The 15,597-nt window shown below is 40.3% G+C and overlaps 1 protein-coding gene across 6 annotated transcripts in view; it reads right to left on the reverse strand.

The window, feature by feature from the left end:
* The window catches only part of gabpb1 (GA binding protein transcription factor subunit beta 1), a 48,101-nt gene that overhangs the window by 27,194 nt on the left and 5,310 nt on the right, over nucleotides 1-15,597 (reverse strand). For all 6 annotated transcript variants that reach the window (XM_069911368.1, XM_069911366.1, XM_069911365.1 and 3 more), the window contains exons 2-5: nucleotides 10,020-10,127; nucleotides 7,262-7,429; nucleotides 5,971-6,165; nucleotides 953-1,097 (exon numbers count right to left, since the gene is read on the reverse strand). In XM_069911368.1, the coding sequence (XP_069767469.1) occupies nucleotides 953-1,097; nucleotides 5,971-6,165; nucleotides 7,262-7,429; nucleotides 10,020-10,127 (616 nt within the window). The remainder of the gene's footprint in view (nucleotides 1-952; nucleotides 1,098-5,970; nucleotides 6,166-7,261; nucleotides 7,430-10,019; nucleotides 10,128-15,597) is intronic.

Here is a 15,597-nt window from a genome sequence, read left to right on the forward strand (position 1 = left end):
GTCTCTCTGTATTCTGTCATATTTGAATCACAGAACATAGTACTGCACTGGAACAGACCCTTCCACCCACGTGTCTGTGCTGAACATGATGTCCAAAACCAAGCAAAACTTTGCTTGCACTTGACAGATATCCCTCCATCCACTTCAAATTCATGTTTCTTTCTAGAAGCTTCTTGAACACTCCTATTGAATCTGCTTCCACCACTACTGGCAGTGCGTTCCAGGCTCTTACCACTGTGTAAAATATTTGCCTCACACGGGAAGGGGCCACACAGGTTGACAGGTAGTGAAGAAGGGACATGGGATGCTTGCCTTCATCACTGTGTCATGGATTATAAGAATTGTTAAATACTTCATTATTTCTTTCTTTGAACTCTGTCTTACAGTGTAGTTACTGTTAGGGGTCTGTGCATCTCCCCCATAAATGCCTTACTGTGTTTACGAATTCTCATTTCCAAACTGAATCTACTTGCTGGTTTTGTGAATTTAAGTTATCCTCTTATTTGTGTTGAAATCATTATTGATTCTTTTCTTTGGCTTGGCTTCGCGGACGAAGATTTATGGAGGGGGTAAAAAGTCCACGTCAGCTGCAGGCTCGTTTGTGGCTGACAAGTCCGATGTGGGACATAATGGTTAATGGTAGTGATATCAATAGAACTCTTTAAACCAATTTTAAGCCTATTAGTTGAGACTGCATTGGAAAAATTACAGAAATATTCAGATATTCTGCAACCAGCTCAGTTCACTGACATATTGAGAAAGGAAAGCAGACTAGTGCACCTCCAGAACTGCTCTCTACCTCCACCACACAGTGAAGACCCTTCGCAATCAATGATAAATCACTCAATGAATCCATCATCTGCCTTCAGACACAGAACAAGGAACAACAGGAAGAACACTGATTTCACAGCTATGAGAACCCCTAAACAAAATAGTAACATAGCCAACGTACCTGATGCCTTTGATGTCCCAGTAGAAACTAAGCCAGTTAAATTGACCACTCCTCCAGGACCAATAATAAATTGTGGTGCAGCACTGTGGACTGTGATTGTATCAGAGCTATCCGAGTTTGTGTTAATTTGGTTCTCCATTGCTCTCTGCAGAGTAACATACACACATAAAAGGGTGGACATTCCTTAAGTAAGCTCTGTATTTTACTTAAGGGATATACCAATGTATAATAAATAAAGTGTTAGTTAACTACCCAGCCCCACCTTTTATGGATCATCTGGAATGGGAGATAAACTGGTGGGTGATCGTAACAGTCATAATTCCTGGGAAATTCTTATAAAAGGCTAGTTAGTTATTCTATGAAGAGCAAGAATGAAAAGATCCACAGGTATTTTCCCACTGCTATCGCACAGCATAACAACTCTGTAGCTAGTGTGACACTCTTACAGAGTGTCTTGCTCTACTTATCTACTTGCTGGTTTTGTGAATTTAAGTTATCCTCTTATTTGTGTTGAGATCATTATTGATTAACTTTCTGTTAATGGAAGTGATATCAATAGAACTCTTTAAACCAATTTTAAGCCTATTAGTTGAGACTGCATTGGAAAAATTACAGAAATATTCAGATATTCTGCAACCAGCTCAGTTGGGGATAAGAAACTACATTCATAAAAAGCACATTGAAACAATGCAACAATAAAATGGTGAGAGATGGATGACTTAGAAATTCAAAATATTAAGCAATGGCTTTAACACACAGAAATCTAGTCAAGCTGAGCCTGAATGGTTCAGGATCAATAAGAACATAAAAATGGGAGCAGGAATAGGCCACTTGCCTGCAAAACCTCTCTTGCCATTCAACATGATCGTGGCTGATCAATCCCAAACCACATTTCCTTTTCTGTCACTCTCTCTATCCTCTAATTCCCTAAACTTTTAAACGTGTATTTACTTCCTCTTTAAACCAAATACACTATACCTCCAAGTTCCTCTCCATCAATCTGCTTATCATATCCTCAGAGAACTTTAGCACATTTGTCAAACATGAATTACAACTGTTTCATAAAACTATTTTGACTTAGTTTGATTCCATTATGTTTCTCTACTTGACTAGCTATTTCTTAATAACTTGATTATAGACCCCAGCATCTTGCCAAAAACACGTTAAGCTCACAGGCCAATAGTTCTGATTTTTACCTTCTTGAACAATAAAGTCACATCTTCATTTTTCTAACCCACTGGTAACTTCCTGAAATTCAATGAGTTTTGAAAGATTTCAATAATGGCTCCACTATTTCAATAACTACTTCCCTTTAAACCCTTGGATGAAAGCCATTGGAACCTGATGACTTGCCTGATTTTGATTCTATTCATTTTTCCAATACCTTTGGGATATTTGCAACATCTTCCACTGTGAAGAGTGCTACAAGTATTTTTAGTTTTAGAGATACATCATGGTAAAAAGTCCGTCTGACCCATGAGGCCATGCCACCCAAATACTCCTTTGTGACCAATTAACCTGCATACGTCCTTGGACCATAGGAGGAACCAGAGCACTTGAAGGAAACATGCAGACATAGGGAAAACAAACAAACTCCTTACAACCCAGGTTAATGGCTCTGTAAGAGTGTCACATTAACTATTACATTAATTCATTTAACTTGTATGCTATGTTCTTGTTCTCTCATTAATTTGCCAGCTTTGCCCTCTACAAGTCCCATATTTACCTGACCTACCCTCATCTTTTAAAATATCCAAAGAAGTCCATGTTGTTCTTATCATATTACCTGTCAATGTTACTTAACTTTCAAATGTTACAGTCCTGCTACCTTAAAAATTCTCAGATTGTTCACTTTTCTTCTGGAATTCTTTCTAATTTCTACTGAGTATGAACCTATTTAAATACTTGCTATTGCTCAAGCACTGACCTATCTCTTGGACTATTAACAGTTCACTCAGCATAACTCTACCTCCATATCTTTAGCTGAAGAAAATCTGATGGAGGAAATCAGCAGGGAAAGCAGCATCATGGGGGAGTCAAGGTCAAGCAGCATCATGGGGGAGTCAAGGTCAAGCAGCATCATGGGGGAGTCAAGGGCAAGCAGCATCATGGGGGAGTCAAGGGCAAGCAGCATCATGGGGGAGTCAAGGTCAAGCAGCATCATGGGGGAGTCAAGGGCAAGCAGCATCATGGGGGAGTCAAGGTCAAGCAGCATCATGGGGGAGTCAAGGTCAAGCAGCATCATGGGGGAGTCAGGGTCAAGCAGCATCATGGGGGAGTCAAGGTCAAGCAGCATCATGGGGGAGTCAAGGTCAAGCAGCATCATGGGGGAGTCAAGGTCAAGCAGCATCATGGGGGAGTCAAGGGCAAGCAGCATCATGAGGGAGTCAAGGTCAAGCAGCATCATGGGGAGTCAAGGTCAAGCAGCATCATGGGGGAGTCAAGGTCAAGCAGCATCATGGGGGAGTCAAGGTCAAGCAGCATCATGGGGGAGTCAAGGTCAAGCAGCATCATGGGGGAGTCAAGGTCAAGCAGCATCATGGGGGAGTCAAGGTCAAGCAGCATCATGGGGGAGTCAAGGTCAAGCAGCATCATGGGGAGTCAAGGTCAAGCAGCATCATGGGGGAGTCAAGGTCAAGCAGCATCATGGGGGGTCGAGGTCAAGCAGCATCATGAGGGAGTCAAGGTCATGCAGCATCATGGGGGAGTCAAGGTCAAGCAGCATCATGGGGGAGTCAAGGTCAAGCAGCATCATGGGGGAGTCAAGGTCAAGCAGCATCATGGGGGAGTCAAGGTCAAGCAGCATCATGGGGGAGTCAAGGTCAAGCAGCATCATGGGGGAGTCAAGGTCAAGCAGCATCATGGGGGAGTCAAGGTCAAGCAGCATCATGAGGGAGTCAAGGTCAAGCAGCATCATGGGGGAGTCAAGGTCAAGTAGCATCATGGGGGAGTCAAGGTCAAGTAGCATCATGGGGGAGTCAAGGTCAAGCAGCATCATGGGGGAGTCAAGGTCAAGTAGCATCATGGGGGAGTCAAGGTCAAGCAGCATCATGGGGGAGTCAAGGTCAAGCAGCATCATGGGGGAGTCAAGGTCAAGTAGCATCATGGGGGAGTCAAGGTCAAGTAGCATCATGGGGGAGTCAAGGTCAAGCAGCATCATGGGGGAGTCAAGGTCAAGTAGCATCATGGGGGAGTCAAGGTCAAGTAGCATCATGGGGGAGTCAAGGTCAAGCAGCATCATGGGGGAGTCAAGGTCAAGTAGCATCATGGGGGAGTCAAGGTCAAGCAGCATCATGGGGGAGTCAAGGTCAAGCAGCATCATGGGGGAGTCAAGGTCAAGCAGCATCATGGGGGAGTCAAGGTCATGCAGCATCATGGGGGAGTCAAGGTCAAGCAGCATCATGGGGGAGTCGAGGTCAAGCAGCATCATGGGGGAGTCGAGGTCAAGCAGCATCATGGGGGAGTCGAGGTCAAGCAGCATCATGGGGGAGTCGTCAAGCAGCATCATGGGGGAGTCAAGGTCAAGCAGCATCATGGGGGAGTCCAGGTCAAGCAGCATCATGGGAGAGTCAAGGTCAAGCAGCATCATGGGGGAGTCCAGGTCAAGCAGCATCATGGGAGAGTCAAGGTCAAGCAGCATCATGGGGGAGTCAAGGTCAAGCAGCATCATGGGGGAGTCGAGGTCAAGCAGCATCATGGGAGAGTCGTCAAGCAGCATCATGGGGGAGTCGAGGTCAAGCAGCATCATGGGAGAGTCAAGGTCAAGCAGCATCATGGGGGAGTCCAGGTCAAGCAGCATCATGGGAGAGTCAAGGTCAAGCAGCATCATGGGGGAGTCAAGGTCAAGCAGCATCATGGGGGAGTCAAGGTCAAGCAGCATCATGGGGGGATGTGGAGAAACTTCATCACTCAGAGAGTTGTGAACTCATGGAACTCCCTACCACAGAAAGCTGTTGAGGCTAGTTCATTAGAAATATTCAAAAGGAAGTTGGCTAAAGAGAGCAAGGGGTCTGGGGAGAAAGCGGGTATAGAATACTGCAGTCAGATGATCAGCCTGATCGTATTGAATGGAGGAGGCTCAAAGGGCTGAATGTTTCTTTTTGAGGATACTTTTCCACATTATTTTCTCAAGAATTGAGAAATATCTCTTCAGATTTTGAATTAAAACAAGGTGGGTGTAGATCATAAGTACCATCATTCAACATTCTTTGTTGTTTGGTCTGGTTTGATAGAACCAGATGCAACACATAGAGAGGTTTCCATTTAAGAGCACATATAGGCTTCTCTTTCACACATGTGCACTAGTCATAACTATTGCTGTTGAAGTAAAATTTTTGAAGACTATTGTTCTCTAGCAAGACTGAAAATACATGCACCATATAACCAGACTTAATGAACTGGGCACAAGGAAAAGATAGATATTTAATTCATCTGACTTGTTGTCAAATGCTTCTTGTTTCATGCTTAATGCCATTTGCAATTTGCTGCAGTTCAGTTTTTCTATTTTGTCTGTAAGCAACATTACTCTAAAATTGCCTGTAATGAGCATGTCAGGGTGTGATAGTACAGATCTATCACCAATGTATATAGTTACTGTATCTAGACTGTGCTTACAGCGATTGGCTGAGAGCTAAGCCACACCTATTGTCTGGGCCTTAAAGGGTTGTGTCCCTAGCCAGGTCGGATCATTCCAGACTGGTCGGCCACCTGTGAAGAGCTCCTGTCTTTTGCTAATAAAAACCTTGGTTTGGATCAACAAGTCTGATTCTTTCGACGAGCTCTACACAGGGCAAGATGGTTCACTATGCCTTAGAGCAGGAGAGAAAACCCCACTTTCTGAAAGCGAATTCACAACTAAAAATGTTTCTTGGAACCAAGCATTGCCAAGACTTCTGCAGTTTCCTTTTAGAGGATGGCTTCAGCAAGTCCATACCTTGCTGCAGCCTCCAATTTGCCACACTTTTTTTTAATAACCCATGTCATTCATAATATATCTTCACTTTTATTAAGTTAATTACCTGAAGCATTAAAATTAACTCCTCATCACCATTATCCACTGCAATGTCAAAGGCTGTTTTGCAGAATTTACTTGGAGTGTGAACATCTGCTCCGTATTTTATCAAGAGTTCAACCACGTCTTGGTGACCATGCTCCACAGCCCAGTGAAGGGCTGTCATTTTAAGCATATCCTTTGCATTTATGTCAGCTCCATTCTAAAAGGATAAAGAGAATATGTAGGTGACTTATGTCAAGACGAACATCAGTGAGAATAACTTTTGTCTCTCAGCAGATGGAGGAAGAGTTTATAATGGAAGTACCTGTATACTATTGGCCTTATCCCATGCTCTCTAAATCATGAATTACCTCTATTTATCCCATAATATTTTTAGATTTAAATTTAGACATGCAGCACGGTAACAGGCCCTTCCATCCCACGAGTCCATGTGCCCCCCGCCCCCCATGTCCCAATTAATCTACAACCCTGTCCGTACATTTTGAAAGGTGGGAGGAAACTAGAACACCCTGAGGAAACCGACAGAGACACAGGAGAATTTACAAACTCCTTATAGATCGTGCTGGATAGCACACTGTAATAGTGTTGTGCTAACTGAGTTGCCCGGATTTTAACAGAATAAAATCTATCAATCATAGATATAACAAGATCAACTGGCCTAACATCAATAATGTTTACAGAAGAGATTTCCAAAATTGTATTAGCACCTAATATAATTCCTAAAAGAGCTCTCATTATAGACATAGTCCAATAGTGCTAGACACGCTGGTCAGCACATATAACACTCTAAACCAGTGGTTCTCATCCTTTTTCTTTCTACTCCCATACCACTTTAAGTAATCCCTATGCCATTGGTGCTCTGTGATTAGTAAGAGATTGCTTAAGGCAGTATGTGAGTGGGAAGGGAAGGTCGAGAACCATTGTTCTAGACCCAATTGTTACTGAAATATTTTCCTCATTTGCCCATTTCCTTTGGAGTTATGAAACCGTGCACATGATGAGTCAATTAGGTACGATTAAAACAGTGGTTTTCAAACTTTTTCTTTACACTCACATACCACCTCAAACAATCCCTTACTAATCACAGAGCACTTATGGCATAGGAAATACTTAAAAAGGAATGTGAGTTTTAAAAAAATGGTTGCCCACCCCTGCTTTAGATTAACATTACATCTGAAGCACTAAACAAGGTTCCTTCAGTACTGCACTGTCATCCAAAATTATGAAAATTTAACCCACAGCTGCATAATGTGAGCCACGCCTGACATCATATGCTGAGGCTTTTCTAACCATACCTTCACAAGCACTTCCACAATGTTTGCATGTCCTTCTGACGCCGCCATATGTAGTGGCGTCCTGTCCACTTTGGTCCTTGCATCCCGACTCACTCCTGCCCGAAGCAGCACTTCTGCTGTTGAATAATGACCAAACTGAGCTGCTAGATGAAGGGGAGATGTGCCAAGCTGTAAACAGATATCAATATAAGAATGGTGGTTATCAAAAAGCAAAATACTGATTCTGGAAATCAGAAATAAAAATTACGCAAGCAGGCATTTGAAAAGAGAGACACTGATTAATGTTTCATGTCAATGACCTACCACCTTTACAGCCATCTCGGTCCTGAAACATTAACTTCCTTTTTGCAATCAGAAAAATATAGAGCTGGACAACACAGAAATATGTTCATGGCCACTATTTTGCCCATCTGCATTAAATCGGTAACCTTTATGTCTTGCCTATTTAAGTGTTTGTCTTAAATAATTGAATCTGATTCCACAACCTCCTCTGGCAATGAATTAAAAAATCATAATCATTCTCTGTATAAAAAACATTCACCTCGAATATCGTTGAAAACTTTCCTCTCATCTTAAACCTATGGTCTCTTATTTTTCATACCCCCTACTATGGAGAAAAGCAAGTGCCTATTGACCATACTTATGCTTCTTGTAATTTTGTATACCACAATCAAGTCATGCCTCAGTCTCCTTCGTTCAGGGTTTAATCTGGGTAAGTGGGAGGAATTGCATTATGGGATGTCAAATGTAAGAGGAATCGATGCAGCAAAGGGCAGGAGCTATAGGCCCATTAATGTACAGAGGGATATTGGGGTGAAAGTCGATAGCTCCTTGAAGTGGCAACACAAATAGATAGGGTGGTAAATAATGCATACAGCATGCTTGCCTTTGTCAGTCACGGCACTGAGCATAAAAGTTGAGAAGTTATGTTGAAACTTCGGGGCAGCCCGGTTGGCGTAGCAGTTAGTGCAATGCTGTTACATCGCCAACGATTGGGATCAGGGTTTGAATCCGCACTGTCCGTAAGGAGTTTGCATGTTCTCCTCTTTTCTGTGTGGGCTTCCTCTGAGAGCTCCAGTTTCCTACCACTATTTAAAACGCACCAGGGGTTGTAGGTTAATTGGGTGGCATGGCCTGTTGTCTTGTGTATGTCTAAATTTAAACAATTAAAACTAGGCCACATTTGGAGCAGAACTGGAGGATATGAAGACTTTGCAGAGTGTATATACCAGGTTCACCAGGAAGAGTATTAGTGAGGAAGGGTTGGACAAACTTGGACAAGAGAAATCCTGTCTGGGAGCAGAGGAGACCTGGGCAAATGTGCAGGAAATGAAAGAAATGCAGGAGAGGACCAAATTGATAGTAGGGAAGGGGAAGTCATGTTTCTTTGAAGGAGGGGATCTCAGATGTTCTCACATAGAAGACCTCATTCTGGAAGCAGATTCAATGGGAATCAGGGAACAGGGTGGGAAGAGATATCGTTGTGGCTTTGTAGAAAAGGTCTTACAAGTTTGTCTCCCAAATTGGAGACAGAAAGATTGAGAAAGAGGAGAGTGTTGCCAGAGATGGTCCAAGTGAATTTGAAACTGCATGAAGATAGCAGCAAAGTGGATAAAGTTGACGAGCTTATTGTGGGTGCATGAGGCAGCATGGCTCACCAATGAAGTGGAGGACGAGTTCAGGAGCCTCATCTGTGTAAGTCTGTAGCATGGATTGCTCCACATGAGGTGGCAGTTAGCATAATACTATTACAGCACTAGTAACCCAGGCTCAAATCCTGCAGTGTCTGTATGTTCTCCCCATATCTGCGTGGGTTTCCTCCCACCTTAATTGGGGTATTTGGGCAGCACAGACTCATGGGCTGGAATGGCTTGTTGTATGTCGAGATTAAATTTAAAAATAGCCAATAAAAAGGCAGGCAAAGCTGGGCCCATGCAGGTACACTTGGAGAAAGTCAAAGGAGGTTACTGAGGGCGAGGACAAGTTCTGCCAGGCAGAGGAGGGTGGTGGTGGTGGAGGGGGAATGGTTGGGTCTATTATTGAGGAAGAAACAAAGGGCTTTGAAGCCATCAGTATAGAAGTATGGAGGTGTATATCAGAATTTATTGTCATGAACATGTCATGAAATTCATTGTGTAGAGAGTGGATGTCCATGGTGAAGGTGAGGCAGTTGAGTTCAGGGAAATGGAAGTTGTTGAAGGGATGGAGAAGCAAATTTCTTCACTTTTATATAGTTTTGTCAATTTTTTGATAAATGGAGTGCACTATTTAATTAATTTTATTGTTCCTACTCTGTTTCTTTCTGCTTCTCAAGATGTTCACCAAAGTTTAAAAAAAAAATCTTGCTGGTGCAATCAAGCAACTTTGCTTTTTAGTTTATTCTCCCCTGCAGCGCTGCACCATTGGATATACTTATATATACAATGTTGATGGGGTGTAGTCAAGCCTGCAATTTTTAATCCCCTCCAACCAAGGTTGGGGACAACATCAGTTAAAGACACAGACCACTTGAGTCATCAAAATAATCTATGATCATTTGTATTGAATTCAAAGTAATGACCTGCCTTTGGAGCACACGAACCCCTGACTTGTGTTATTGATCTTTACTTCTCTATCTTACATTCCAGGTCTTTACTGTGCCACAATTCCAAGGCTGAATTTTGTCAAATTTTGGTCTTTATGTCAGACCACATATCAGAAAAAAAACCTGCAACTGTATTCAATTAGGAAAGGTTATTGTAGCACTGACTTCACTTACCCAGTCCGTGGTGAAAGGGGCACCATTGGACATCAAGATTCGCACCTCATCATCCTGTCCAGCTCGGGCGGCTTCCAAAAGCTTCTTCCCCAAATCCACAAGAGACATCTAGTCAGAAAATGAAGAAATACGCACTGAATAATTTAGTATCAGAATTTATTGTCATGAGCACGTCTCTATATTTGTTCTTTTACAGCAGGATCACAGTGCAAACATTTATATAAAACACTGTACAAAATAAATAAAAATAGTGCAAGAAAAAATTCAAGTAAGGCAGTCTCTGTGGCTCATTGTTCATTCAGGAATCTGATGGGAAAGGGGAAGAAGCTGTCCTTGAGCCGCTGAGTGCTCGTCTTCAGGTCCTGAATCTTTTTCCATTATGGTATCAAAGGGTGAAGAGCAGTGGGGGTCCTTGTGGAGAGAGGCTGCCTTAAGACATCCCCACTTGTAAAGTCTAGTGTCCATGATATCGTAGGCTGAATTAACAATCCTCTGGAGTTTTTTCTTGTCCTGACCTTTGGCACCTCCATACCAGACAGTAATGCAACCAGCCAGAATGCTTCAGGACAAATCTTTGGATATGTTGACACCCAGGAATTTGAAGTTCTTTTTTTATATATAATTTTTTAATTTTTCATACTGTGAACCATATCAACCAAAATATATACAAACATTTCTCATTAAATATACTCAGTGGCATTTTCTCCCTTTTTTCCCCCCCCCTACCTTCCCTCCCCCCTTCCCACCCACTTCCAAAACCAATAAACATTCAACATATACAATACAATAAAACCATGAAACAATGTCATCACACAATGAAAAATAAACAAGAAAAATGTGTCATCTACTTTTACACACTGGATCAAGTCATTTTGTCTTCTTATCATTTTAGGGGGTGAAGGTCTGAGCCAAGCCCCCTCTGTTATGTTCCATGTACGGTTCTCAAATTGGTTCAAATAATGTGACTTTATTTTTTAAATTATATGTTATTTTTTCCAATGGAATACATTTATTACATTTATTCATTTCCACGTAGCATTGCTGTATTCTCATGCTCTCTTCCATTTTCCAAGTTGACATTATACACTTTTTTTGCTCCTGCTAAGGCTAACATAATAAATCTTTTTTGTGCTTTATCCAATTTGATGCCCAATTCCTTATTCTTATATTACTTAGAAGAAAGATCTCTGGATTTTTTGGTACGTTATTTTTTTGTGATTTTATTTAATATCTGATTTAGAGCTTCCCAAAACATTTTCACTTTCTCACATGCCAAAATTGCGTGTACTGTTGTTCCCATTAACTTCTTACAGCGAAAACATCTATCTGATAATGTTGGATCCAATTTTTTTTAACTTTTGGGGCGTGATATATAACCTGTGTAGGTTGTGTGGTGCCAGGACAACAATCTTGCTTTCAATTTCAATAAGATTCCACCTGCATTGAATTCGCCCATCGTTATTGAATGAAGATCTACCGGGTCCAATGCCTGAAGAGGGTGCACAAAATCAGTGAACCGGTGTGGACTCAAAAGCCCACCATGGCCTGTTTCCGCTCCATAAATGGTTATATGGTATCATGCATAACCTTGTGTTTATTATATTCTTCATAGTTCCAGAACATAACTTTTCCCATGTTTCATTTTTTATCTTTATGTTTAAATCCTTTTCCCACTTTTGTTTGGGTTTATAGCTTATTTCATCATTTTCCTTATCTTGCAGCTTAATGTACATGTTTGTTATAAATCTTTTAATTATCATTGTGTCTGTAATCACATATTCAAAGCTGCTTCCTTCTGGTATTCTCAGTCTGTTTCCCAATTTATGCTTTAAATAAGCTTTCAGTTGATGATATGCAAACATTGTAACATGAGTTATTCCATATTTGTACTTCAACTGTTCAAATGTTAATAAATTATTTCCCAAAAACAATTTTCTATTCTTTTGATTCCTTTGCTCTCCCATTCTCTAAAGGAAAGGTTATCTATTGTAAAAGGGATTAATGGGTTTTGTGTCAATAACAATTTTGGTATTTGGTAATTCATTTTTTTCCTTTCTAAGGGGATATTCTTCCATATATTGAGTAAATGATGCAGTACTGGTGTGCTTTTATATTGTACCAGCTTTTCATCCCACTTATAAAGTATATGTTCTGGTACCTTCTCCCCCATTTTATCTCGTTCTATCTTAGTCCAGTCTGGTGTTTCCCTTGTTTGGTAAAAATCTGAAAAATACCTTAATTGTGTGGCTCTATAATAATTTTTAATGTTTGGTAACTGCAAACCACCTTGGTTGTACCTCTCTGTTAATTTATCTAATGCTATCCTCGGTTTCCCCCCTTTCCACAGGAATTTCCTTATTATTCTCTTAAGTTCCTTAAAGAATTTCTCTGTTAAGGGAATTGGTAACGATTGAAATAAGTATTGTATCCTTGGGAAGACATTCATTTTAATGCAATTTACCCTCCCTATCAAAGTTAGCGGTAATTCTTTCCAATGTTCGAAGTCTTTCTCCAATTTCTTTATTAGTGGCTAATAATTTAATTTGTGCAGGTGGCTTAAGTTATTATCTAACCTAATACCTAGGTATCAGATTGCTTGTGTTTGTCATTTAAATGGTGCTTCTTTTTTAAATTCTGTATAATTCGCGTTACTCATTGGCATCACTTCACTTTTATTGCATTGCTCTTGTACCCCAATATTTCTCCATACTCCTTCAATTTCTTATGTAATTCTTTTATTGATATTTCTGGTTCTGTTAAGTATACTATGATGTCATCTCCAAATAAACTGATTTTATTCTCCTTCTCCTTTATTTTTATCCCTTTTATTTTATTTTCTGTTCTTATCAGTTCTGCCAATGGTTCTATTGCTAAAGCAAACAGTGAGTGGGATAGTGGACATCTCTGCCTAGTTGACCTACTTAATTTAAAATGATGAAAAAAGGTGGAGGCATTAGGTATAAATGAGGAGGTAGTGAAATGGATTCAGCAAAGGTTGGATGGGAGGTGAGAGAGTAGTGGTAGAAAATTGTTTGTCCAATTGGAGGCCGGTGACTAGTGGAGTTCCTCAGGGATCGGTCCTGCGTCCACTATTGTTTGTTATATATATATTAACGATCTGGAAGTAGGGGTGGAGAATTGGATAACCAAGTTTGCGGATGTTACAAAGATTGGTGGTGTTGTGGACAGTGAGGAAGATTACCGTAGATTAAAAGGTGATTTAGGAAGGCTGGAGGTGTGGGCTGAGAAATGGCTGATGGAATTTAATACAGATAAGTGTGAGGTGTTACATTTTGGAAAGGCAAATCTAAATAGGTCATATACATTAAATGGTCGGCTATTGAGATGTGCAGAGCAACAAAGGGATTTAGGAGTTGTGGTAAATAGTACCCTCAAGGCTGATACTCAGGTAGATGGTGTGGTGAAGAAGGCATTTGGAATGTTGGCCTTCATAAATTGGAGTATTGAATTCAAGAGTAGGGAGGATATGATGAAATTGTACAAGGCATTGGTGAGGCCAAATTTGGAGTACTGTGTACAGTTTTGGTCACCAAATTATAGGAAAGATATAAACACAATAGAGAGAGTGCAGAGAAGGTTCACGAGAATGTTGACAGGATTTCAAGGTTTGAGTTACAGGGAAAGGTTGTGAAGACTGGGGCTTTTTTCTCTGGAGCGGAGAAGATTGAGAGGGGACTTGATAGAGGTGTTTAAGATTTTAAAAGGGCCAGACAGAGTAAACGTGGATAGGCTTTTTCAATTAAGAGTGGGGGAGATTCAAACTAGAGGGCATGGTTTAAGACTGAAGGGGGAAAATTATAAGGGGAACATAAGGGGAAATTTCTTTACACAAAGGGTGGTGGGATGTGGAATGAGCTTCCGACAGACGTGGTCGAGGCGGGATCATTGGTTACATTTAAGGAAAGACTGGATAGTTACATGGATAGGAGAGGACTGGAGGGGTATGGACCAGGTGCTGGTCAGTGGGACTAGGAGGGTGGGGATTTGTTATGGCATGGACTAGTAGGGCCGAACTGGCCTGTTCTGTGCTGTAAGTGGTTATATGGTTATATATCCATTTACTGTTACCTTCGCCAATGGTCCATTATATAATGCTTTAATCCAATTAATATATTTTTCTGGTAGATTGAACCTCTGTAATACTTTGAATAAATAATTTCATTCTACTCTGTCAAAGGCTTTTTCTGCGTCTAAAGCAACAGCCACTGTTGGCTTCTTATTAATCTAATTCATGAAGTCCAAGGAAATAAGATAACAGACATTATCCACTGTTCGTCTTTTCTTAATAAATCCAGTTTGATCTTGTTTTACTATTTTAGGTACACAATCGGTCAATCTGTTTGCTAATAATTTTGCTATTATCTTATAATCTGAATTAAGTAGAGATATTGGTCTATATGATGCTGGGGTTAGTGGATCCTTCCCCGTCTTTGGTATTACTGTAATTATTGCTGTCTTACATGAATCTGGCAAGCTTTGTGTTTCTTCTATCTGGTTCATTACTTCCAGGAGAGGAGGAATTAATAACTCTTTAAATGTTTTATAGAATTCTATTGGGAATCCATCCTCTCCAGGTGTTTTATTGTTCGGCAGCTTTTTTAAATATATCCTGTACTTCCTCTATTTCAAATGGTTTTATCAGTTTGTTTTGTTCCTCTTCTTGCAATTTTGGCAGTTCAATTTTAGCTAAAAACTCTTCTATTTTATCATCTTTCCCCTCGTTCTCAGTTTGGTATACTTGTTCATAAAATTCCTTAAAGTTCTCATTAATCTCTAATGGGTTATATGTAATTTGTTTGTCCTTTTTCCTTGATGCCAATACAGTTCTTTTAGCTTGTTCTGTTTTAAGTTGCCAGGCTAATATTTTCTTCATTTTTTTCTTCTAGTTCATAATACTTTTGCTTTATTTTCATTATGTTCTTCTCCACCTTTTACGTTTGTAATGTTTCATATTTTATTTTTTTGTCCACCAATTCACTCTTTTTCATTATATCATCCCTTTTTACTAGTTCCTTTTCTGTAAATACTTTCTCCATTTCCAACTGCTCTATTTTCCAGTTCTAGTCCTTTTTCATCTTAGTTACATAACTTTTTATCTGCCCTCTAATGAAGGCTTTCATTGCATCCCATAATATAAATTTGTCTTTCACAGATTCCAGATTTATTTCAAAATATGTTTTAATTTGGCATTCAAAAAAATCTCTAAATTCCTGCCTTTTAAGTAGCATGGAGTTTAACCTCCATCTATATGTTCTTGGTGGGATGCCCTCCAGTTCTATTGCTAATAACAGGGGTGAATGATCAGATAGTAATCTAGCTTTATACTCAGTGTTCCTAACTCTCCCTTGAATATGGGCCGACAACAAAAACACATCAACCCTTGAGTATGTTTTATGCCTACTTGAATAATATGAGTGTTCCTTCTCTCTTGGGTGCTGCCTCCTCCATATAAGTTTCATTTCCTGCATTGATTTAACCATAAATTTGGCCACTTTATTCTTTTTGCTAGTCTTTTGTCCAGTTTTATCCAACATTGGATTCAAGTTGAGGTTAAAAT

Source organism: Narcine bancroftii, chromosome 14 (genome assembly GCF_036971445.1).
Source record: "Narcine bancroftii isolate sNarBan1 chromosome 14, sNarBan1.hap1, whole genome shotgun sequence".
NCBI lineage: Eukaryota > Metazoa > Chordata > Chondrichthyes > Torpediniformes > Narcinidae > Narcine > Narcine bancroftii.